General features: G+C 40.5%; 1 protein-coding gene across 1 annotated transcript; it reads left to right on the plus strand.

Moving 5' to 3' along the window:
• Positions 1 to 4,369: 4,369 nt before the first annotated feature.
• On the plus strand, positions 4,370 to 20,119 carry tdh (L-threonine dehydrogenase). The gene is made up of 8 exons (XM_078541415.1): positions 4,370 to 5,443; positions 8,782 to 8,824; positions 9,391 to 9,461; positions 9,551 to 9,700; positions 10,092 to 10,264; positions 11,871 to 11,961; positions 17,688 to 17,957; positions 18,854 to 20,119. The coding sequence occupies exons 1-8, from the start codon at positions 5,257 to 5,259 to the stop codon at positions 18,991 to 18,993; spliced, it is 1,125 nt and encodes a 374-aa protein (XP_078397541.1). The 5' UTR covers positions 4,370 to 5,256; the 3' UTR covers positions 18,994 to 20,119.
• Positions 20,120 to 25,090: the final 4,971 nt, after the last annotated feature.

The following is a 25,090-nucleotide window of genomic DNA, read 5'->3' on the forward strand; positions in this document are numbered from 1 at the left end:
GCCTAGTCAATATGTGAGAATCCAAAATGTTCACCCTGAATTTTACAATCTGATGTCAAAGCTGTTTTTAAAATATCCATATTTTTTCTCACTAAGTTTCAAAATTAAATAATTGTCTAGCTGTTAAATAGAGCATTAATTTAATTACATTGAATTGGTTTCTCAGGTTAATAATAGGAAGAAGGCATTTGACGTAATGCCAGGTTGATCGGTAGACATTAAGATGTTTCCACTTACGGTGAGACCAAGACTAGGGGCCATTAAAGAATTCAGGAGCAACATTTTTTCCCCAAGAGTGGATATAGCATTGATTCCTTTAAGGGGAAGCTAGTTAAATACATGATGGAGAAAGGATGTGCAGAAAGGCTAGATGAAGTAGGGTGGGATGAGGCATATATGGAGCATTATCACTGGCAAAGGCTCCTTGAGCTAAATGGCCTGTTTCTGCCTATGTGTATCTAGTAAATTACTTGAGGAGAAGCATACCCCTTTAGTTTTCCTGTTTTAGAACTCCTAGATTTTCAAGCTATGTTCTCATCTGCTTCCTTTGCCCCCCTGACAAATTACATTTCCTGGTTTACGTCAATATTTTATGTACGTAAACTAAGATTCTCAAGTAATTTTGTTGCATTTGAAGAAAATCCTCAGGTTAAGTAATGCATACCCAGGAGTGATGTAGTGGAAGACTTCAGGGTATATTTGTAAACCTGGGCTCAAATTTGTTTTTAATAACTGTAGGTCATTTTGTGTCTCGATCCTTTTTTGTCATTCAGTGAGAGGCTGATCTGTGATCTAACGCCGTATACGTTTTTCCCCCATATCCCTTAATGCCTTTGTCTAACAAAAACCTGTAACTCAGATTTTAAAATTAACCAATCATCAATTTCCATTTGTGGAAGAGCGTTCCAATTTTCACCCATCCTTTGAATGTAAAAGTGTTTCCTAATTGCTGAAAGGCCTGTGTCTAATCTTTAAACTCTACCTCATCGTGTTCATAGATTCCCTTTCCAACAGAAATAGGATCGATCCCATTAATATCTTTGACTTCGATCAAATCAGCCCTCTAAATTTGAGGAAATAAATTACACTGGCTCTTGGTTAAGCAAAGTTTCACTTTTTTCTCTCCCCTAAATTCTCATTCTTGTTTTCAAACCCCTCCAAGGCCTGACCCCCCCCACCCCCCACCCCCGTAATCCCTTCCAGCTATGCAACCCTCAGATATCTGCACTTCCCTAAATCTTGTTCTTGAGGACATTTTTATTATGTTAAAGACGCTATATAAATACCAGTTAATATTGTAGATCTAAGTTGCACTGCCTCAAGGCCAGTTCATACTTTCTGACGTGTTGTCCCCAGAACTGTTCACATTGCTCCTGGGTGTGGTCTGACATAGCTGAAGCATGATTTCCACCCCTTTGTATACCTGTTTTCTAATAAAAGCCAGCAGCCCATTAGTGTTTTGATTATTTCCTGTAGCTGTTCATGACATTTTTAATGACCTGTGTACATGAAATCCCAAGTTTCTTTGGACTTCCACTGTTTCTGGCTTTTAACCATTTAGAAAGCACTCTGTTCTGTTTTTTTTAGGTCCAAAGTGGATTACCTCCCATTTTTCTGCATTGGAATCCATTTGCCACAGGTTTTCCCATTTCTCTTTATTAATATCCCTTTTGTAATTTTCCACTCCCCTCTACCCCCTTACTATGCTATCTTTGTGTCATCAGCAAACTTAAGTGTGTGGCTTTCTGTTTCAGAATACGATGATCCGTAGAGGCCCCAACACATAGAGTATAAGCTTCAGTCAAAGCCGTACTTGCATGACTGCACATAACTGAGATCAGTGCTGTGTGAAAGTGACGCTGTTTATACAGATTAGTTTAATCATTTGCCGTTAATTATAGGGTGATTCAAGAACACTAGATACATGCCAGGAGAGGTGGAGGAATTCTGTTTAAAGTAGTCGTGCTGAGTAACAGTGAGCTTGATTTATTGCAGATCTTGCACTGTGCTTTTCCCCTATCATCCCCTTTCTTAAATACTATTCTGCTAAACAGTGTGCACCCTTTTCCTCATAAAGCATTTCTTGGAATAGCGGTGATGAAGAGAAACTGCGAGAATGGGCTAGTGGGAGCAATAGATCTCTGGGGGAGATAGATAAATAGATCCTTGTGGCTGAATTGACTCTTACGTTTTTCTTTTAAATTTGTAATATGAAAATTACTTGGATTTGTTAGTACAGATGTGGCTACCCACTCTTCAGCTGGGCTTTTGCTGACTTCCTTTTTATTTGTAGTACCAAAAATATTTGGATTTACCAATATAAATGCGGTTATGAGGTGTCTCATCAGAAGAGACCTTAGTCTGTGTTGTCCCTCTGCTCTGTCCCTGTAACTGAAAGAAACCTCTACCCTATTTTGTGGTCCCTGGGAGTACTGCATTTATCCAGTTAAATTTCTGTTTTTGGCAGCTGTCATATCCTTTGCTATCAGAGCAACAAAGGGTGTGATCCTGTCTCAGATCAGGTACCCGTGTAAGCTGCTTTCTGGGCGTTGTCAACTTAGTTATACAGCATTTGGCATGGTTTCTAATATGTGACATTGCCTTTTGGCACACCAGGCCTTTTGGTCTTGTGTTTTACAACTGGATGGGGTGGGTGGGGGATAGCAGGTGGGAGATGCTGGTCTAGGTGTTGGATCACTGTGTTATGTCAGAGTAGTAGGGAACACATTTGAACATTCAATTTGTGGTGAACTGTCAGCCACAGAAGCAGTTGGCAGAAGGTGTGGTGGAAAGCTTCCATTTTGGAAGAAGGGCAGTATATGTTTCTTGGCTGGTTTTGGAATGAGGAACTGTATAAGTTACTTTCTCAGTGAAAATGTTACGTGGCCTGGGAAAGTCCAGGAAATTGAGAGGAAGCACCTGGGACCACAATAGATGGTAGATGGTAGCAGGTGTATGTTAAGTAGCCAGGGTTTTTAATAGGACGTTCAATTGGTGGGGTGGGACGCACATAGATTCTCACAAATATTAATGATGTTGTGGCTAAGGTGAATTTGGGCACAGCCTAACTGCTACTTCATTAAATACAAATCATACAAACAAATATGTTCTTTGCACATTATCTGCATGAGATTGTTTGAATTCTGATTTTTGAACTGAATTGATAAATGGAAAGGTGTTGAACATCTCCTCCCACTTTGGATCCTATTTTTGCATTTTGTTGATCAGCTGCAATTACAGCAAACAAAAACCGTAGTAGTTTGGGAGAAAATTTGCAGAATGCATTGTGCATTTTTGTGTAGGTTACATGTTATTTATCAGACGTGAACTTTGATTAGAAGGTCATGCACAACTTGCTTTGTTTGTTCAGTTTATTTTGGGTACACTATATGACCCAGAGTAACTTGTTCTTCCACTGACATCAGGATGTGTAAACGAATAAGATTTGCCTGGCGAATGTGTGCTTAATGCATTGGATATTAATTATTAAACGTAGTGATGCAGTCGATGTTACAATTGTCAGACAATTAATGTACCATATTTCCTCAAATAATCATTGATCTCATGTAAAATTCAACCCCTGACTTGATTTTTTTTCATATACCTTGTGTCGACCCTTAATTTTTGAGGGATAGTGAGGGTAAATCAAGTCTATAAATAACAAGAGTTTGTGGAATTGGTGGTCAAGTCGAAAGGAGCTGGAATTGAAGCTAATTATTACATAGCAATAAGATGACTGCTGATTAGGAATTCAAATTGAAGAACATCAATGGAAATAAGCACCACACCTGGAATAGTAAATAATAATACAAAAAGAAAGCCTTGGATGTAGAATGACCATAAGGAACTGGAGCATCAAACATCTGCAACACTTACTGTTGCCCTTGTTCTTCTCATGGGTTCTGTCCACCCTGCCCCCTGGCAAGATCCTCAGGAAGTAGACCCTGTTTTTGCAGTGAAGTTTCTTGGGCTCCTGGAATGATCCTAGAGGGAAGGGGCTTCTGCCAGGATCAGAGAGTGTAGGAAGGTTTGCTGACCCTCCCTGTTCCAGCTACTGCTTCCATGCCACAGGCAGCCTCAAACTCCAGCTGCCTACCTGGCCACCTCCACTCAACCACTTCACTTCCCTGCCTCCAAGCTGGCAGATGTTGCTCACCCCCCCCCACCCCGCCAAAACCCCTGGATCCCTCTATCCTTTCCTCAAAGGGTGACATGCAACCTCCTTCCACTTACTCTTTCATGCAAAGCGTGAGACAGTCGGGTTTCTTTTTAAATCCTTCTTTCCTTTGTCTCGTCCTCAAAAATAGTGTTGTTTTCCTCCTTGGTTTTCTCTCTGTCAAACAACTCAAAGATTGACACCAACTTTATGAAAAGGAATAATGATTCATTCCATCCCTTGAAAATATTACTTGTGTATAAGTTGACCCCCTACTTTTTGCCTAAAAAGCTCTACTTTTACATGCATATATACTATCTCTGTTCTGCCATAGTCTAAAAGGAATTGGTCATCGTTCTTTACCTATTTTTTGAATTGATAGTTGGATATCATGCAGGTGGCAATGCCTATCTGCCATTTTGTTCTGTTTACTATGCAGACTTCCCCAGTCGGTGTATACCCACCAGTGTTTCACCTTTGTTTTTCTCAATCTAGGTGGCTGAATTGGTGTACCATTTGCAACCTATTTAGTACTGATCAGGATTTCAATAAGATCTCAACTTTGTGTGCTTGAGTCCACTGGAGGACGCTAACCTACACCAACTGAGATTTTTGTCCTTTGTCTAAAGCAAGAGGGAATGAGAACTGGTTGGATTATTACTGAAATTAAAGGGACAAACAAAGGTCTTGTACTGAAACCTGGAGCACAGCAAAGCTCAAAGGACATAGAGTTGAACTGAATTAATATGATGTAGTTGTCATAAATATGATATATAATACATCCAGTAGAAAATTCTTTACCCAGGAGTGATAAGAATGTGGCATGTGCTACCATGGGTGGTAGTTGAGGCAAATACCACTCCTGAATTTGAGGGGAAGATAGATATCATGAAAGGTAAATGATTGAAAAGATATACTGACAGATAAAGAGGGATGGGGTGAGGCTCGTGTGGTGTACAAACACTGACATGAGCTAGTTGGGCCGAATGGACACTCTAAATGTGCCAATGAAGATTATTTTATAATTAAATGAACATAATTTTGGAGTATGGCGTTTAATTACTCAGTTTAAACTTGTATCCTTTCTTCCTCAAAGGTGAATGATGCCAGTTTTCAGGAATTTGGCCAAGACTGCTAAACAGGCACTGCTGAACAATGGTTGTAGCTGCCAGATTCCTGCTGTGTCTGTCAGGCTAATGAGCTGGTCCCCAAGGCAAGTAAATGCAGATGCTAGCTTTCACTCCGTGTCTTTTGCTGAATCAGATCATCCCCGTGTTCTTATTACAGGTATGTGTTTCTTCATTTGACACCACCTGGTATACTTGTGAAAAATGTCTCTGTATAAAATCAGACACTTGTTTTACTTTTACTTTAAATTCTAATGTTGGACTTTGGGAAGAAAAAATACAACAAACCACCTTGGTGGATCTTGAAAAGTTGTCAGAAAACATGGTATGGTCAATAGGTACTAGCTTTCTAACCCAGTGTTATGTTTTACTGTTATGTTTCTGTCCATTTTTTGTTTTGCCCTCCTGAAGTTATTTAATCATCTTGCTTGGATATGGTTCTACAGATAGGGCACCCTCCAACAACCTGCTCAATTTGTTCTCTTTGAACATGAGTTGTAGCCATGACTACAAACAGGATATTTGATTACAATATTTAGCATAGTCACATCTGGTGCTGTCCTTGCTTGAAATGCTCTGACTATGCGTGCGTGAGTCATTTTGAAATCAGAACCCAGTTAATATTTTTAACCTTAACCCAACCCAAGAGCACTTGAGAACAATTGTAAGAGGGCCCACTACCACTCCAGCCAAATATATCTAATGCAGGGCAGACTGGGTATCCACTATGCAATTGCTAATCATCTGGCAACTGCTGTTGTCTCTAGTGTTGGAAGTCTTAAAGTTATAGACCTCAGATAATCACACTCATAGTAATAAATGCCTACAATTACAATTGTTAACAACACTACAAAGTAAAATGAAAAGCCAAACACAGAGAGGTGCTAATAGTTACCATTCCAGAACAAAGAAATGGGATTCACTGCGTAGTTCTCCAGTCTGGCCCAATAAACTGGCGTGTCTGTAGCCATGTACACCTTTTTATGTATGTGAATTGTTTACAAAAATATAGCAACTGTTGTGGAACAATTTAATTATTAATACCTGCAAACTTGTTAAGTATAAGTGTATACTTCCGACGAGCACTTCAGCTATATGCTAAAAGAAACAAGAAATAGGAGCAGGAGTAGACCACATGGCCCCACGAGCTTGCTCTGCCATTCGTTACAGCCATAGCTGATCTTCAGCCTCAACTCCACTTTCCCATCCGCTCTGCATATCACTTGATTCCCCTAGACCAAAAATCTGTCTATCTCAGCCTCAAATAAATTCAACAATGGGGCATTTACAATCTTCTGGTAGAAAATTCTAAGATTCTTTGAGTGAAGAAATTTCTGCTTATCTCAGATCTAAATGATTGGCTCCTTATCCTGAGACTGCGTGCCCCCACTGTTATGATGTGTGCTAGGTGGATCAAACCCACAAGGGAAACTTGATCACATGGCCACAACTCTTTTGCAATTTGTATTTTATTTCGAGATGCGTGCCCTGAATTCAGAAGTAATAAGACTACCATGACTTGAGGTGTTTTGAAAACTAAATTAAACATTTATTGACAAAAGAAAAGATTTCAAACACCTACATAGGTATACAAATTGCAACTATAATAACTGCTAAGATCCCTAATTAACCTGGTTTCCAGTTACATCCCTTTAAGGAAACAGTAAAAAAAAAATAGATTTAAACAGATCCAGGCAAAATTGCATAGTACCCTGGACAGCAGAATTTAAAATATGTTTTCTCAGTTTCAGCTCCTGTGGACAGCAACATGATGCTGGAGACTTTTCACACTGGTGTTTGATCTTAGAATGCCTTCTCCTCTTACACACAGCCTTCTCTCCTTTTTTAATGCAAATTCCATTGTTCTGATATGTCTTTGGAACTTTACCTTTCTCATAAGTCTTCATAAAATTAACACTATGGATTAATACTATCAGTCACCTTTGGGGAAAAATAAACATGCTTTCGCTTAGCTTCCTCTGGCTAGGTGTAACATCTTACCAGCTTTCTGAAATTCACACTAACCTAATTTATCCAAAAATTCAAATTTTCCTCACCCCTCAGATTCTGAAACATCAGCCATGTTTATGTATTTAACATTTCAAACCGAGCTTCTTGTTGATGACTCAAAGCCTCCAGACCAGCTGTCTCCAATTCAATTAAATCCCACACACACACAAACTATCCAAACGCTGCTATTAACCTACCTTTACTATAAATCACAATAATATGCAAATTATTATATTTTCATGACACCCACGTTCTAGATTTCCCAGCCAGGCGAAACATTTTCACTCTAATGATTGTGCTGACAAATCCCTTTATAAACTTGAATGTTTCAGTGAGATCACTTCTCATTCTTCTTAACTCGAGAAGGCCCAATTTACTCAGCCTCTCACCATAGGACAGCCCTCTCGCCCCAAGCACCAATCTAGTGAGCCTTTGCTGCATTGCTTTCAATGCAAGTATATCCTCCTTTAAATAGGGAGACCAAAACTGCACATAGTATTCCAGGTGGGTCTTGCCAAAGCTCTTCACATTTGTAAACTTCCTAGTTCTTATACCCCAGTCCCCTTGCAGTAAAAGCCAACTTGCCATTTGTCGTCTTAATTGCTAGCCTGTATGCTAACTTCGTGTCCCTCTTGTACACCCAGGTCCCCTTGAACATCAACATTGAAAAGTTTCACGCCCTTTAAAGATTATTCTGCTTTTCTATTCTTACTACCAAAGTGCTGTCTTTTGTGTGCTGTGTTACCCAACTGATACAATTCTACAGACTGTATAATGGCATGTTTTGAACATTCTCTGATAATGTTTTACTATTTTGCATTGTCCTATCTGTATTTTGTGCAATTAGTCTAGAGAAGCGATGGTGGCACCGTGGTAGTGTCACTGGACTAGTAATCCAGCGAATGCTCTGAAGACATGGCAGCTGGTGGAATTTGAGCTCAGTTAATAACTGGAATATAAAGCTAGTCTCAGTAATGGTGACCATGATAATATTGATTGTTGTAAAAACCCACCTGATTCACTGATGCCTTTTAGGGAAGGAAATCTGCCATCCTTACCTGGTCTGGCCTAAATGTGACTGCAGACCCACAGCAATGTGTTGGCTCTTAACTTCCCTCTTAAATTGTCTAGCAAGCCATTCAGTTCAAGGGCAGTTAGGGATGGGCCTGCCAGCCATGTCCACATCCCGTGAAAGAATTTAAAAATGAACTGGAATTTTAAAAAATCTTTCCATTTTGCAAACTGTGCAATTAATACTGTATTAATAGTGCATATAGTCACAGTTGTGAATTGCTCTTCTATCAAGATATCCAAAAGTTGTATTCAACAATTGGTGTGTCTTGCCTGAGGTTGTCAGAATTCTTACGTGAATTATGAACTGATCTTGTAGAGATAACTGCACAGACGAGTTTTTCCAACCAAGCAGGACTGTGCTATTGAAAGGAAACATAATGATTAAGTTTCATGCTAATGTGTTCTGCATTTCAGGTGGCTTAGGACAACTTGGCGTGGGACTGGCTAACTTGCTACGGTATGTAAGTGAAACGTTTGTATTTGAAATACAGAAGGTTCACACTGTTCAAATGGTGGATGTGCAACAACTGATCAACTTGACCTTCTGCGATATGAAAGTTTAATGTTCGTGTGGGATAGAGCTGCCTCCAGTAATGAGTGGAATCTGCCAAGCCAATAGAAGTTCAGAGAATTTTAAATATAAATGAGATCAACCCAAAACCACCTGTTTTGGTGTTTTCCATGATCCTTTACATTTCTTTAAGATTAGTTAGCCTGAATCAGGCCATTTTGTATATTTTCATGATGCTTGGCCTTGTAAATTGCCAAAAACAGTTTTATACATGCAGAAGCTTTTTGTGCAAGGATATGATATACTAATTTTTATAATGGCTGTCAAAATGCAAGTTTTTAATTGTTAATTCCTGCCTGTGGCTAACTGGTATAGATTATGGTTTATTGACATGGACACGGTATGGGACACGAAAAGCACCTTTTTGGGGGGGAGTATGAGGATTTTTAAATTAGTCATGTTTCTTTCTGCTGCTGATTTTTTTCTAAAAATATTTTGATTCTATATCACAGGAAACGCTTTGGTAAAAATAATGTGATTCTCTCTGACATCAGGAAACCCCCAGATCATGTGTTCCACAGTGGTAAGTGCTCAGAATTTAAAAACAATTTGTTTTCCAGTATTGAAAAGACGAGAACACATTTTTAAGCTAATCACGTCTTGCTTATTCAGGGCCATTTATATATTCTGACATCTTGGATTACAAGAACCTGCGTGAAATTGTTGTCAACAATCGTATCACATGGCTGATTCACTACAGTGCACTGCTCAGTGCAGTTGGGGAAGCAAATGTACCTCTAGCACGCAATGTCAATATAACAGGTGAGGAGTGCACAAACTTGTGATTCCTTTAAATATTCTAATTTCTACATTTGAGACAATTGAATTTGAGCTTAGTTTGATTACATTTTTTTTTCTCAAAATGGTTACTTAAGGTGCATTTTGGACACCTGAAATGCTTAACAATATGTGTATATGCAAATACTAGCTTGAGCTGCACTTAAACATTTCTGTAACAGGGAATTTATTTTTGAAAACGTGAAGCTTTTAGAAGCTGGTTATTTGCTGGCAGTATATTTAGTTACATGATGGGGGTGCTAAAAGTACTTTGTAATATATTTTGTTTTCTTTAATAGCAGATTGTATTAAACAAATGCTTCTATCAACTGTGATTTTTTTTTAAGTTTTAGGTAAAATTTCAATCTATTTACAGGTCTGCATAATGTATTGGATATTGCTGCTGAGCATAACCTTCGCCTGTTTGTTCCCAGCACAATTGGTGCATTTGGATCAACTTCTCCCAGAAATCCAACTCCTGATCTCTGTATACAGAGACCGAGAACAATCTATGGAGTCTCCAAGGTGCATGCAGAGCTAATGGGAGAGGTATGTGACATTAAAGAATATTGAAATAAAAGAGCCATTGACTTTCCATGTTTCTAGGTTCTATATCTTCAAATGCCTTTCCTCTTGGTTCCCTTTTATTCCTAGTTGGACTAAGAATTGGCTATTTCCTTTTTAAATTTTAAATTGACTCTGGAAATGAGGCCATTCTTCAGTTTGACTTAATTGTTTTCTTTTAAGTTTTTCCTCCTGAATCCCTTTCATCTTTCCCGCACCCTGCCACCAAATTCTTTCCAATTCTCTTTGCAAGGGCTGTACAGCTGATGCTTTATTATGCATGTTACTACTTTAGACTGGGATGACTATCTACTTATTTACGTCAGTTATTGTTTGTGTTTGTAACTGTGGCAACCACTTAGTCAACTGTTATATGAATTTTTTGCTTGTTTATAATCTTTCTATTTATCGTTCATAGTAACCTTATTTACAAATGAAATTTAATATTAAGAATTGTGAGGGAGTGACGTCTGACTTTGGGAATTACTGGCCGGTTAATAAAAAAACAATATTTTACAGAATCTTATAACTGCCTAAAAGACATAAATGACATAGGATTGTGCACATGAATTGAGAATTGGCAAGTTCTTTTCACAATCTCTGGAATTGTTTGTGGAAGTCCAGTGGACATCTACTTGGATTTTTAGGAAGTACTTGATTAGAACGTTCATATGTGGACCTGAAGGGGTCATGGAATTAATGACCAGTTAGCCGACCAGATTTAAAACGGTCCTCATTACGTAATGCAAGAGGCAAATAGGAAAAATCTGTGGAGAGTTGTTGGTGGAATTCATTCAACCTGTTCTGGGCCTCTGCTGTTCAGATTATTTGTGATGGAGGGGAGAATGGTGCACAAATCCCTATATTACAGTGAGCTAGGTAGTGATCTTTCGCTGCTGGGATAAGTGCAGGAAGTGATAATTGCGTGATATGTGGAGCATATTCGGTGTGACTATGAAAAAGAAGCCAAAAGATCCAGGATGTTGGTTAGGAGGGTATTCTGAAAGCTTGCCTGATCTATCACTTGAGTAATGATTTCATAATGTTGTTCTTGTGGCGTTCAATCAACAGGTTGCATGCAGTCTGTAGTAGATTGGCGTTTGTGTATGGGATGGTTAAGGTATAGCAAAATAGCCTCAATGGTCCATGGTCAGTAGATTTTTGGATATGGGAGTAGTGTGGGAAGGTGGAGTTGAGAGACTAGCCATGATCTTGTTGAATGGCAGAGCAAGCTAGTAGGGCCAAATAGCATACTGCAATTCCTATTTTTTGCATTCATTCCATAACACATAACAGAACTGTCTGTTCAGTAGTTAAATTTTTCCATTTAACCTTTTTAATCTTAACCTTCAGTACATTTATGAACAACTGAGATCATCTTCAAATTTGTTTCATGTAGGCATTTTATGGCAGAACTTAATATTTCAAGTTGGCTTAAAAAGTGCTGCAAGTTTGATTTAAATGCAGTTAAATTTTGTGAACTTGCATTAAAGATTGCTACTGTAGTTATGAAATGGTGCCAATGGTGGATCAGTTTTTCTTTGTAGATATATGTTGAGCTTTAAATATGTATTGTGTGTTTGCTCAATAGTATTACCACCACAAGTACGGCATGGACTTTCGATGCCTGAGGTATCCTGGCATCATTTCTGCAGACACCCAGCCTGGTGGTGGCACAACAGGTATATTAGCTCTTTCTTGTGATTTTTAAATTACTGTTTACTGTGTAATACCAGTGCTGGCAAATTGTGTACTCGTTATAGTAGGCTTAAGTGAGATGAAGCTCTGCTGAGCAGGAATATATTGGGGTGTGGAAGGAACCATTGTGTATTAAAAGGTTCAGTTGATAACAGTTTCTGCTGCCCTGATTTCCATGGCACATTGCAACTGGGTCTAGATCTCAATGCAGCACCACATTTACCTGCCCCCTGCTGATCTGACTTGTTACAGCTGATGCCATGCTGTTTTACAAAGGTTTTTTCAAAAAAAAGTCTGCTTAAGAGGAATTTTATAATGTACAGTATAAAACTTTGTTGCAGTACTTGCACATGACACTGTTCAGATAATTGGGAGGCCTTACGCAACTGTTTTTCAGTGCCTGGAATTGTACATGATCAACTGCTCTTCCCATGTACTGCTCAGTCCTTCTCCTTGTCTAAATGCAACCAGTGCATCCTAAGCAGTGGCTTCAGTTCTTGCTGTGAATTAATAACTCCAGATCTCTCAGAACCTCTACTTTCCCCACTCTTTATTTTTGTGCCGCTCTTTATTGACATAATTTACAGCGATCAGTTATCATGTAGTGTGAAGAGACCCAGCTCTACCTTCCTTTCACTCATCAGGCTCCAGTTGAGGTACAATATCTTCCAGTTCAACATTGTCAGGAAAACTAAAACCGCTGTCTTAGCTGATGCTACAAATGCTAAATTTGTACCATTGACTTCACCCACCATCCACCCCTAGCTACATACTTGTGCTGAAGCAAAGCCATCTGCTTTCTTGAAACACTAACTCCTGCCAAAGCAAGAATGGCTGGTCTGCACATGTCCAGAATGCCAATGACATCATTCCGCTGCGCCCAGTGTAGTACACCTCGGCACATGCATGAAAAGGTTTTATATCTGTATGGACACACTTCCTGCAATGATTATGGTTGGAAGTTTAGGCTTATCCTGAAGAACAGTAAAGCTATCTGTTAATCAATTAGGGACAGGTATCCTTCCAAATTCCAATGTTGAGCCAGCCAAACTCAGTAACAATAGGGTGCCCTGGCATACTGTACACCACTCTGGTTCATGTACCAAATTGTTGAGTCTGCCAGAGAGGATAGGCTGAATCCCCAATCTCCCATGGTTAAAACTCAACCCTGAGGAGACCCTCCTTATGCAGAAGTTGCATGAAATCACAAGAACCCAAATGAAGCAATAATGATACATAGAGGACTTTGAAGATTGTTTAGCTGATCAAGAACCATTAAATTACCGTGTGTGACACACCCCTTATTACATGTAGATAAAAGCAAAATACTGCAGATGCTGGAAATCTGAAACAAAAACAGAAAACGCTGGAAAAACTCAGGTCTGACAGCATCTGTGGAGAGAAAATAAATAGTTAATGTTTTGAGCCCGTATGATGACGACTTCTCTGAAGAATGCTGTTAGACCCGCTGAGTTTATCCAACATTTTCTGTTTTTGTTACCACTTATTACACGACTGGACTTCAAGCCTACTATTAAATTTGGTGCTTAAATTACACCTCCATGAAATTGTATGCCTATTTTGCAAAAAGGGGATGATATTGACTGTTGCCTATACAGGGGAGAAAACCTATCTGTGACTATTTGAACAGTGCCATTTTTGGTCCTGGCTGTTGCTGACACCATCGCTTGCTATGATGTAAGGGAGCAACAGAATCAACTGCACATGCCTGGTGTTGGCAGCAAACACAGCCGCCTTGAAACCATCTTCCACCCTGTGCGGGAGTTGAAACCCCATGTTCTGTTTAGCACTAAGATTGTTTACAGTCTTCTGTAACAGTGGCAATATCAGCCTGCCTGCTGCTGAAAGAAACCCCTGTGTATGCCTCCAAATTCTGAATGTTCTAATGTGAGGACATTAACAGCAACAACTACTTGTATTTATATAGTGCCTTTAATGTGATAAAATACCTCAATGCGCTTCATGGAAGCATTTAAAGCAAAATTTGACATGGCCATGAAAGATAATATTCTGGTAGATGACCAAAAGGTTCATCAGAGGCAGTTTTTAAGCAGTGTCTTGAAGCAGGAAAGTGAGTCCAAAAGGTGTAGGGAGGGAATTCCAGGGCTTAAGACCTTGGCAGCTGAAGGCATGGCCACCAATGGAGGAATTAAAATCCGAGATGCTGAAGGCTAGAATCAGATGAGTACAGATGTCTCGTACATTTGTGGGATTACAGGGATAAAGAGGGACGGGACTTTGGAAGGATTTGAAAACAAGGATGAGAATTTTAAAATCAAAATGTTGCTTAAACGGGAGCCAGCGTAAGTCAACAAACATAGGGGTGATAGGTGAACAAGACTTGGTGTGAGTAAGGGCACAGGGAGCACCATTTTGAATGACATCAATTTCAGTTTATGAAGGGTACACTGTGGGAGGCTGGCCAGGGGTACATTAGAATTGTCGAGTCTAGATATAACAAAGACATGTTTTATGGCTTCAGCAGCAGATGAGCTGAGACTGAGAGTCTGGCAATGTTAAGGAGGTGGACATAGACAGTCTTAGTGATGGCATGGATATGTGGTCAGAAGCTCACCTTGGAGTCAGTTATCACAACATCAAGGCTGAAAATTGTCTGGTTAACCTCCAGAAGGCAGCCAGGGAGAGGGATGGATTTAGTAGCTAGAGAAGGGTTTGTAGCAGGGACCAAAGACAATGACTTTGATCTTCCCAATGTTGGAGGAAATTTCTGTTCATCCAGTACTAGATATCAAACTAGCAGTCTGAACATTTTTAGAGTCAGTGGAGGAGAGAGCTGGATGGTGTTAACATACGGATGAAAACTAATGCTGAGTTCTCAGATGATGTCACCGAGGGAGGAGGCTAAGGATAGATATTTGGGGACACCGGAGGTAACTGTGCAGGGAATGGAAGCGAAGTCATTGCAGTTGATGCTCCAACTATGATTAGATAAAAAAGATTGGAACTAGGCCGAGTGCTGACCCACCCAACAAGATGATGGCGGAGAGGTTCTGGAGGAGGATGGTGTCATCAACCATGTTGAAGGCTCCAGACAGGTCAAGAAGCATGGGGAGCAATAGTTTACTATGGTCACAATTACTTGGGCATTAACTTGAGACTTCTTGATAAGAGCCATTTCAGTACTGGAATGGACAGAAACCTGTTTTGAGGGGTTTAAACATGAGATCTAGGAAAGATGAGCATGGATTTGGGTGGTGTAAACACTCGAGAGAAAAGGGAGGTAGGAGATGAGGTAGCAGTTTGCAAGGACACTGGTCAAGTCTTTTTCCTGAGGAGTGGGGTAATGGTGGCAGATTTAAAAGAGAAAAGGAGTACCTGAAGATTGAACTTGTAGCAATATCAGCTAATGTGAGGACCAGGAAAGGAGGTTGGGTGGTCAGTATTTTAGTGAGAATAGGGTTGAGGGAGCAGGTGGCGAGTCTCATGGTCATGAAGAGCTGGATATTCCCTCTCCAAGATCAATCACCCCTTACTGCCCAACCTCTGGTACATTAAATTCAATGTTTGTTCTTTTCTAACTCCTTTAAGGCCTTTTTTCTGCTGTCTCCTTTTGTCCTATTTTTCTCTATTGAATACTCCTTAAATTTGACTCTAGCCTTCCGTTCAAATGTCCTGTTCCCACCTTGCATTGTTTCCTTCAGGCAACAGATCCAGATGCAATATAAACTTTTGATGATCTGCAGGATTGTACAGTAACAAAAACTCTACTAAACTGTAGTCACATTGAGATGATTATACTGTATGACATGGGAAAAAAACACATTTGAAACTTCAGGAAATAGGATACTTTGTAATTGAGTCCCAAAATAAACCAGTGCATAAACACTACCTCTTGTTACCTCAATTACAGTCAAGTAATTTTAGACGTTACGTTTGTCAACTGTGTATGATGTAGATGGTGCAATCACTCAAACTCTTATGGGTTTGGTTTATCCACTTACTACTTGCACTTAATGCAAATGCAGATTTTTTTTAAAAACAAACAGAATTAACCGTAGTTGTACACAATTGATTTGATATGGAATTCAACAGGGACCCTATAATTCTGTGCAACTCCAAGACTAAATTCTGGGGCAGATCTATTCAGTTCCTGCAATATATTACTAATGCTTAATGTAAATGCAATTTTATTTAAAACAAATATAAACTTTAACAGCTATAATGACAATCAAATAATGTTGATTGATACAACTTCCACTTACACAGCACTTGTAACACGGAGCAATTCCAAGTCAGTTCACAGCCGGAGTGAAAAAGACAGATCAGCCTGGAAATGGCATATTAGAGTGCCTGAAAGCTTGATTGAAAAGATGGCTTTTGATTTTTTTCTCTAATCATATAAGCCGTTAGTTGGGGTTCCTGAGAACAGGAACAAGCCACTCAACTTGTGAAAACTCCTTGCATTATAACCCTCAGGTTTCCCAAGAATCTCTCCTTGCTCTTTCTCCATTTTATTGTCATGCTGCTTTGTCAGCATTACTCGGTGGTCGATTCACGTGCTGTGAGGGAGATAGCATCTGAAACTGTCTTTTGTAAACAAAACCTTTAGAAAATGAAGTAAAAAGCAGAGGTTATAGTAACTTATTTTGAAAGCGTTATTCTTCAATTAGTTGTCTAAATAGTCATTCCTTTGTAAATCTTAATTGAATGTCACATCAAAGCCAATCGTGATTATGGTCTTGCCTAACATCTGCCTGAGGGTACTTTGAGAGCAGAGTTTGGTGGAATGTTGGTGAGAATTAGGAACCCTGGTTGAGACCACTTGTATTGCTATCCAGACTAAGATTAATTTTGACACAGATTGGAGAGTATGTCTGGGTCCGTCCTGATCTGTTACTCAATAAATTTAATAACAACATCATGCGTTTTTTTAGCATTCCTGAAAATCCCACTGTGGTTGCTTAAGGTCAGGGATTCAAGGGCAAAAGCATGGACAAAAGAGTCGTCAGGAAGTTGTAGGAAGGAGGGTGGCAAGGTGATTTTGCTGAAGGAGGAAGATTGGAGGGTGTGGGCATATTGGGGGGCAGGGAGGAAACATTTTCCCAATTTGACTTCTGTCCACTCCATAATGCATATATACAAAATTTAGCGCACAAAGTGGGTAAGGATCTAGGATCTAATAGTATAGTGGAAAACATGTGTAATGTAATCTTGATTGAATTAAAATTCCCCTCAAATCTAACTGAAAAGCTAAAATAACGGTTATGATTCTATTACTGCTTGAAGTGGTGAATTGGAGTTAAGACAAACACAATTCAGTTATAAATTGACAAACCATGTCAAGCAAAGAATATCAGAGTTGATTTATAGGTAGGTCCTGAATTTACCTTATATATTTGGGCAGTGCCTATTTGCCTCAAGAAGCTTCAATGTAGAATTTCTGATCCTTGTGTTTTCTAAAAAAAAATATTTATTTCTGCTAAAAGCATGTAATTTTGCTTTCTGATCATTGTAAGAGTTTGCACATAGAGCTGCTTTGTAATATCCTTGAATTCTGTTAATAATTTAATTGTGAAACTTTGCAGCTTGAGTATTTCTAAGACCCAAGTAGTCATGTAACCAAGGTGACCACCTGCATTGGTGACACTGCAAATATTTCTCAGTTTAACTGAAGCATGAAAGCTGGCAAGCTATGTTCAATTACTGGATGTTTGCTTTTATTTTTCAGACTATGCAGTCCAAATTTTCCATGATGCTGTAAAGACAGGGAAGTTTGAATGTAACTTGAAGCCTGATACAAAGCTCCCTATGATGTACATAGATGACTGCCTGCGCGCAACACTGGAAATCCTAGAAGCACCGGCAGAACAGCTTACAATGAGGACATATAATATCAGCGCAATGAGCTTCACTCCTGAGGAGCTGGTAGCTGAAGTCAGAAAGCACCTGTCTGACCTTAAGATCACTTACAAAGTTGATGAAATACGCCAGGCAATCGGTAAGTGCTGTGCATATTGCCTGTTCTTAGTATTGTGATACGGAGTTTGTAGATTCATGTGGAACACCAATCTACAATTAGAGCACATATTTTGGTTGATTGGAACTTTCTCATTCCTGGTACATTTTGTCCTTGCAGTGATGCCCTGTATTCAAAATGGGCTTTATTACGTCTAATTTGTGAATGAGTGCATAGGATTAACAATGGCCCAGATCTTGTGGTCGGCAGCAAAGGAATGGTGCTTGCTGTTCACTATGCTGACAGCTGCTCACCGACTTCACTAACTTCAAAGTACAGGATCAGTCATAAATTCTTCTCACCCAGTAGGTCATTGGAGTCTGGAACAAATTTCGAGTGGGTGGTGGAGGCAGGTTTGATCGAGGAATTTAAAAGGGAAATGGATTGCTGCCTGAAAAGAGTGTGTGCAATGTTATGGGGATAAGGCAGGCAAGTGGGACTAGGTGGAATGCTCTTTCAGAGAACCAGTGCAGACTCGATGGGCCAAATGGCGTCCTCCTGCATTGTAAAGATACTGTGAATTACTGCCAAACAACCTATCTAGCTCTGAAAAGTTAATTTTATAAGTGTGTCGTTTCACCCCTTCAGAATTTAGTCAGTGCACTGTACCTATTAAATCTATGTAGCTAATGTAAAAGCTCAGATTATTTGGCCTATTTAGCTTTGGTTTGCTTTGTGATTTTAACTGTGGCTTGTCCTACCTGTGATTTTTGAAGTGTAATTTAAAGCATTTTCCAAATCATTCTTGCATTTAGATTGTTAAATGGCTGTAATTTTTTTTGTCAAGAGAAGAACCTCCTTATCTAAGTCTTTATTTTAATACTTGTTATGACTAGTAAAAATGCTTAAAGTTTGAGAATTTGCCTGTCTGTTTTTAGCTGATAGCTGGCCAATGGAATTCGATGATCATAATGCTCGCCAAGACTGGGGCTGGAAGCACGAATACGACCTTTCTGAGCTGGTGTTCACAATGCTAAATTTCAGTACAACTGACAGTCGGTTGATGCAAGCAAATTAAATAAAGGTGAAAGATTTTTTGAAGGACCAGAATCTACAATGGGATCCAATGTACATAACATAATTAGATCATAAATCTTTGATCACTTTGTGTAAATAATCTCTTTCTGTACTTGAACTAAGACTGCAATGGCTTGATGTGCATCTTGTGCAAAGAAAATTTATCGATTAGAGTTAATGTTAGTAACCTGAAGACGTTGCTGAAGTGTTTGGGCTGGATGAAGAGTGACTGGTGTTACCAAAGGGCTGTCAACATACAGGGCAATATATTTCATTTGAAGTTTTATTTATTTATTTACTTTCAGAACTAAATTTTAACTCTGGGATAAAGTGTGTATTTTGTGGGAGGAAAAATGGAAGTGACAGTTCACTATCTTTAACAAAGATATAGAGCCTTAAGTTTTACTGTGAAATAAAATCTGCAGTTCTCCAAGTTAATCTTCACCCACCTAAGTTTTTGTTAATGCAGTTGAATGAGTAGTGTAACAAACTGTACTGTGCAATTTATTTTATTTGTGCTGAAGATTTTTTATTTTGTAGACCATTTGCAGTATTGAGATTGTGCCGTTATCCCCATTCTGATATTATGCAAATTTGGTCTCAATGCAGAATTAACGTTGGGTTATCTCAAGCATCTAAAAGCTAACTAACAGAATGGTCCAACAACTCAGTGCTTTGATTAATGATTTTTTTAGATCCATAGCAACATATCCAAAAGTGTGTATGCTAATACTTTTATTTCTTTTGCAGTTTTTGATTTTTGTTCATGCTCTTGCACTTCATTGCAAGCTATCTTCTCGTGAAGATAGTGGGTCCTGAGCTATTTTGACATCATGGTGCAAATTATAATAAGGAAAACAAACTGGTTTCAATATAGTGATGGATACTCAAACGATAAAAATGCAGCTCCAGTATTTTTTTGTGGAACTTTTTTTTTTAAAGAATGTGTTGAAAAACCCTTGGTTGCTGTTTTATTGCAAAAATGTCTTGACGCTTCTATTTTGCTAGAAAAAAAGATTTGCGTTAAGTTTCAGATATATTTTGCATTAAGGCTTTATTGGATTTGATGTTTTGCAGAAAAAATTATTGATTTATGAACATTAAAAAAAAAGGGCATTCTAAATCCAGATGTATTTGAAGGCTTGTTCTTTTACTTAACCACATTATTATGAAACCAAGCCTCACACTGCTTAATACCACCAAGTTTTTGAAAGAGCTAGAGAAAGTGAAATAGAAACTGAGGTGTAATTTGAGTGAATCAAGACTGAAAGTACAAGTCATTGCTTTGAGATCATGGGGAAATGGAAGAAAAACATTGAATCCAGACCCATCGGAGGCATTATGTTTACAGGGCAATATCATCTGGTCTTAGATTCTCAGGCATTGGGACAATATCGAAGTCCCAACCCCAGTGATGGCTGCGTTCTATCTGCCTGTGGGTTTGGCCTCTTGACCCTGTTGAGATGCTCAGCACCAACATGGCAATGGTGATGTTGAACTGAGAACCAAAGCAGCAGGTGGCATACCCAGAACTATTGCTCGAATGCCCATGCGTATAGGTTTGTAACCCTAGTTATAACACTGATTGGGAAGGAATTTTGTGTACGTGCTTGGTATCTGAAATGTCTCTTTCAGAAGCACACACACGGCTGAATTTTCCCCCTGTTGGAGGGGAAGTTGATGGGCGGGCGCGTACGGGTGCGCTTCCAACCGGCACCCCCGATCGGAAGCGCGGCGCCATTTTACGTGGGTGGGCCAATGCTCCCTGTGCGGACGGGGGAGGGGGGGGAAATGCCTAAAACTGAGAGTGCGCTGTTTCGCGCATGTGCATGAAAGAGCGCACTCATCTCCCTGAGGCTAAGTGCAGCCTCAGGGAGATCGGCTCTAAATATGGAAAAAGCTCAAAATAGAAAAATAAAATTTCCCTAACATGTCCACTCGTGACAATGTTACATGAGTTGGGACATGTTCATAATTTCCAACAAAACTTTATTAAAATTTTTAAAACCCTACATGAAACCTCATCCCGCCCGTGGATGAGGTTTCATGTTTTTACTAGTTCGCGCCAGGGCTCCTGGCCTGCCCGCCAGCCTTAAGGTTGGACGGGCAGGTCCACTAATTACTTTAGTTGCTCTGTCAATGGTCTCAATCGGCGATTGACAGGTCGGCGGGCGCACAACTGATTTTGCTGCGCCCCCACCTTCCTGAAAATTTAAATGGGGACATCAGGAGTTCCGCCCGATGTCACCGCGCGTCATTTTACGTGTCGGCGAGCGGGCCCCGCCCCCACTCGCCAACGGTAAAATCCAGCCCATATCGTCTAAAATAGACATCTTTTTGGTCAAAGCTTTTTGTCTTGCACTTGTCACAACAATTCACAAGAAAATGTCAATGTCGGGACTGACAATTAACTGTCAAGCATTGTTTGAACTACTTTCTTTGGTAGTGAATTTCACAGGCTCACCACTCTCTGGGTGAAGAAATTTCTCCTCATCTCAGTCCTAAATGGTCTACCTCATATCCTCAGACTGTGACCCCTGGTTCTGGACACCCCACCATTGGGAACATCTTTCCTGCATCCACCCTGTCTAGTCCTGTTAGAATTTTATAGGTTTCTATGAGACCCCCCTTCATTCTTCTGAACTCCAGCGAATATAATCCTAACTGACTCAATCTCTCCTCATATGTCAGTCCCGCCATCCCAGGAATCAGTCTGGTAAACCTTCGCTGCACTCCCTCTATAGCAAGAACATCCTTCCTCAGATAAGGAAACCAAAACTGCACACAACATTCCAGGTGTGGCCACACCAAGGCCCAGTATAATTGCAGCAAGACATCCCTGTTCCTGTATTCAAATCCTCTGGCTATGAAGGCCAACATACCATTTGCCTTCTTTACCGCCTGCTGCACCTGCATGCTTACCTTCAGTGACTGTTGTACGAGGACCACCCAGGTCTCGTTGCACATTCCTCTCTCTCAATTTACAGCCATTCAGATAATAACCTGCCTTCCTGTTTTTGCTACCAAAGTGGATAACCTCACATTTATCCACATTATACTGCATCTGCCATGCATTTGCCCACTCACTCAGCTTGTCCAAATCACACTGAAGCATCTCTGCATCCTCCTCACAGCTCACCCTCCCACCCAGCTTTGTGTCATCTGCAAATTTGGAGATATTACATTTAATTCCCTCATCTAAATCATTAATATATATTGTGAATAACTGGGGTCCCAGCACTGATCCCTGTGGTACCCCACTAGTCACTATCTGCCATTCAGAAAAAGACCCGTTTATTCCTACTCTTTGTTTCCTGTTGGCCAACTAGTTTTCTCTCCATCTCAATATACTACCCCCAATCCCATGTACTTTAATTTTACACGCTAATCTCTTATGTGGGACTTTGTCGAAAGCCTTCTGAAAGTCCAAATAAACCACATCCACTGGCTCCCCCTCATCAACTCTACTAGTTACATCCTCAAAAAATTCCAGTAGATTTGTCAAGCATGATTTCCCTTTCATAAATCCATGCTGACCCTGTCCGATTCTGCCACTGTTTTCCACGTGCTCAGCTATTAAATCTTTTATAATTTACTCTAGAATTTTCCCCACTACCGACGTCAGGCTGTCTGGTCTATAATTCCGTTTTCTCTCTGCCTCCCTTTTTAAATAGTGGGGTTACATTAGCTACCCTCCAATCTATAGGAACTGTTCCAGAGTCTATAGAATCTTGGAAGATGACCAATAATGCATCCACTATTTCTCGGGCCACTTCCTTAAGTACTCTGAGATGTAGATGGCCACATGTGTACAGTCTATTGCACCCTGGACACTGGGGAAGCCAGCAATGGCCGCGAAGCCTCTGGCTCACTGTGTCTGACTGGCCTGGTCCCAGCGGAAGTGGATGAAGGTCAATGCCCGTCTGAACAGAGCGTCTGTAACCTGCTTGACACAAGTGTGGACAGCTGATTGGGAGACACCGCAAAGATCACCCACCGAGCCCTGGAAGGAGCCAGATGCATAGAAGTTGAGGGCAGCTGTGACCTTTAGAGCCACTGGCATGGGGTGTCCACCCACACAGTCGGAACTGATCTCAGGCCCAATCATCTGACAGATATAGTGACTGTCTCCCTTGAGAGGCGGAGCCTCCTTCGGCACTGCACCTCATCATATTGAGGTAGCTGCTTCACTGCCTGTAAACCCTGGCAGTAGGATAGTGGCGTCTTCTGCAGCCCCTTCGGCGTTGGACTACCCCTTGGCCCTGCGCCCCTTGTGCCTGCGCCTGTCCTCCCAAGGGTGGCTCCCCTGGAGGCTGATTGTCCACTCCTGACCTCCCCCTCCTAGCCCTCCCTTCCTCCTCAGAGGAGGTGCCTCCAGTGGAGAGTTCAGCTCCCATTCCCAGGCTATGGGAAGGCTTCCTGAAACCTGCAGGCCCAGAAAAGATTCCTCACTGCAGAGTGCTGACCTGAAGGTTAAGAGTCCAAAAAAAGCAGCTGGTATGTGTTTTGAAGTACTGCAGATCACACAGGCAAGTATCAATAACTTTGAAAAGTAAATACTTGACAGTGCACACTCGCGACCCCAATGAGCCCTTTTATCCAGCCTGTGGGTGATGTTTATACAAATCTCTCCCACCCGCCTGCTCGTTGCGCCCGTGCGCCGACCCGAAGATTGCATGGGCGCCGAAAAATCAGCGTCAATTGGTGAGTCAAGGGCCTTAAGTGGCCCGTTAATTAATGGCAGGCGTGCATCGGACATCATCGCGCGCCTGCCCAAAGAAACATTGTGATGGCGCGCAGTGACATCGGGACGCTCGCCCGACATCACCGCACATCATTTCACGCACAGACGTGTGGGGCACACCCACGCACGTCAACGGGGAAATTCTGCCCATAGTCTAGTTTTACCATAGACATCTGTTCAAACGCTTAATCACCCATCTAAACTTCCTTTTATCGTTCTTTCACTAGTTATGTTTCTGTTGAAGACTTTTGCATTCCTTTTTATGTTAGCTTCATATTCAGTCTTTGCTTCTCATTTCTTTTTTTACTTCACGTCTGAATTTTCTCTATTCAGTCCGGTTCTCACATGTGTTATCAACCTGCGCAAAGGAGAGGGCAGAGTAGTGATATTGTCTCTGGACTAGTAATCTGGAGACCCAGGGTAATGCTCTGGGGACCTGGGTTTAAATCCCACCACGGCAATAGTGATTTTGAATTCAATGAAAAATCTGGAATTAAAAGTCTAATGATAAAGAAGCTATTGTTGTAAAAACCCATCTGGTTCACTGATGTCCTTTAGGGAAGGAAACCTGCCATCCTAAACATGTGGCTCCAGATCTTGTGGTTGACTCTTAACCGCTGTCTGTTTGCTGTTGCACCATTCCTGCAATATAAGGCAAGAATTAATAAAGGATACTTTCGGTATGCTTTATTTTATTAACCAAAGCATAGAATATAAGAGCAGGGAGGTTATGCTAGAGTGTACAAAAAAACACTAGTTGGATCGCAACTGGAGTACTGCGCACAGTTCTGAGCAGCACATTACAGGATGGATGTGATCACAATGGAAAGGGTGCAGAGGTGGTTTACAAGGATATTGCCAGGAATGGAGAATTTTAGCTATGAGGAAAGACTGGATTCATTCAGTTTGTTTTCTTTGTAACAAAGAGGCTGAGGGGAAATTTAATTGAGGTGTGTAAATTAGTAGTGGATTAGATGGAGTGAATTGGAAGGTCCTATTTTCCTTAAGCAGAGAGACCCATAACCAATGGGCATAAATGTCATGTAATTGGTGCAAGGATTAGAAGGGAGATGAAGAGAATTTTTTTCATGCAGAGGGTGCTGGGGGTCTGGAACTCACTGCCTGAAAGGGTGGTACAGGCAGAAGCCCTCATGGCATTTAGAGAACTCTTGAGATGTCATAACCCACAGAGCCGTGGACCAAGAGCTGGCAGGTAGGTTTAGATTGGTTTGCTAGCATGGACATCCAAATGACCTTCTGTGCCATAAATCTTTTCATGTTTCTATGTTTATAATAGTCTGCTGATTCCCAGGCAAGACTCTCCTTTGCCAAAATCTGGCAGGATCAGGAAAAT

This window comes from Cetorhinus maximus, chromosome 5, assembly GCF_964194155.1.
Source record: "Cetorhinus maximus chromosome 5, sCetMax3.hap1.1, whole genome shotgun sequence".
Classification (NCBI taxonomy): domain Eukaryota; kingdom Metazoa; phylum Chordata; class Chondrichthyes; order Lamniformes; family Cetorhinidae; genus Cetorhinus; species Cetorhinus maximus.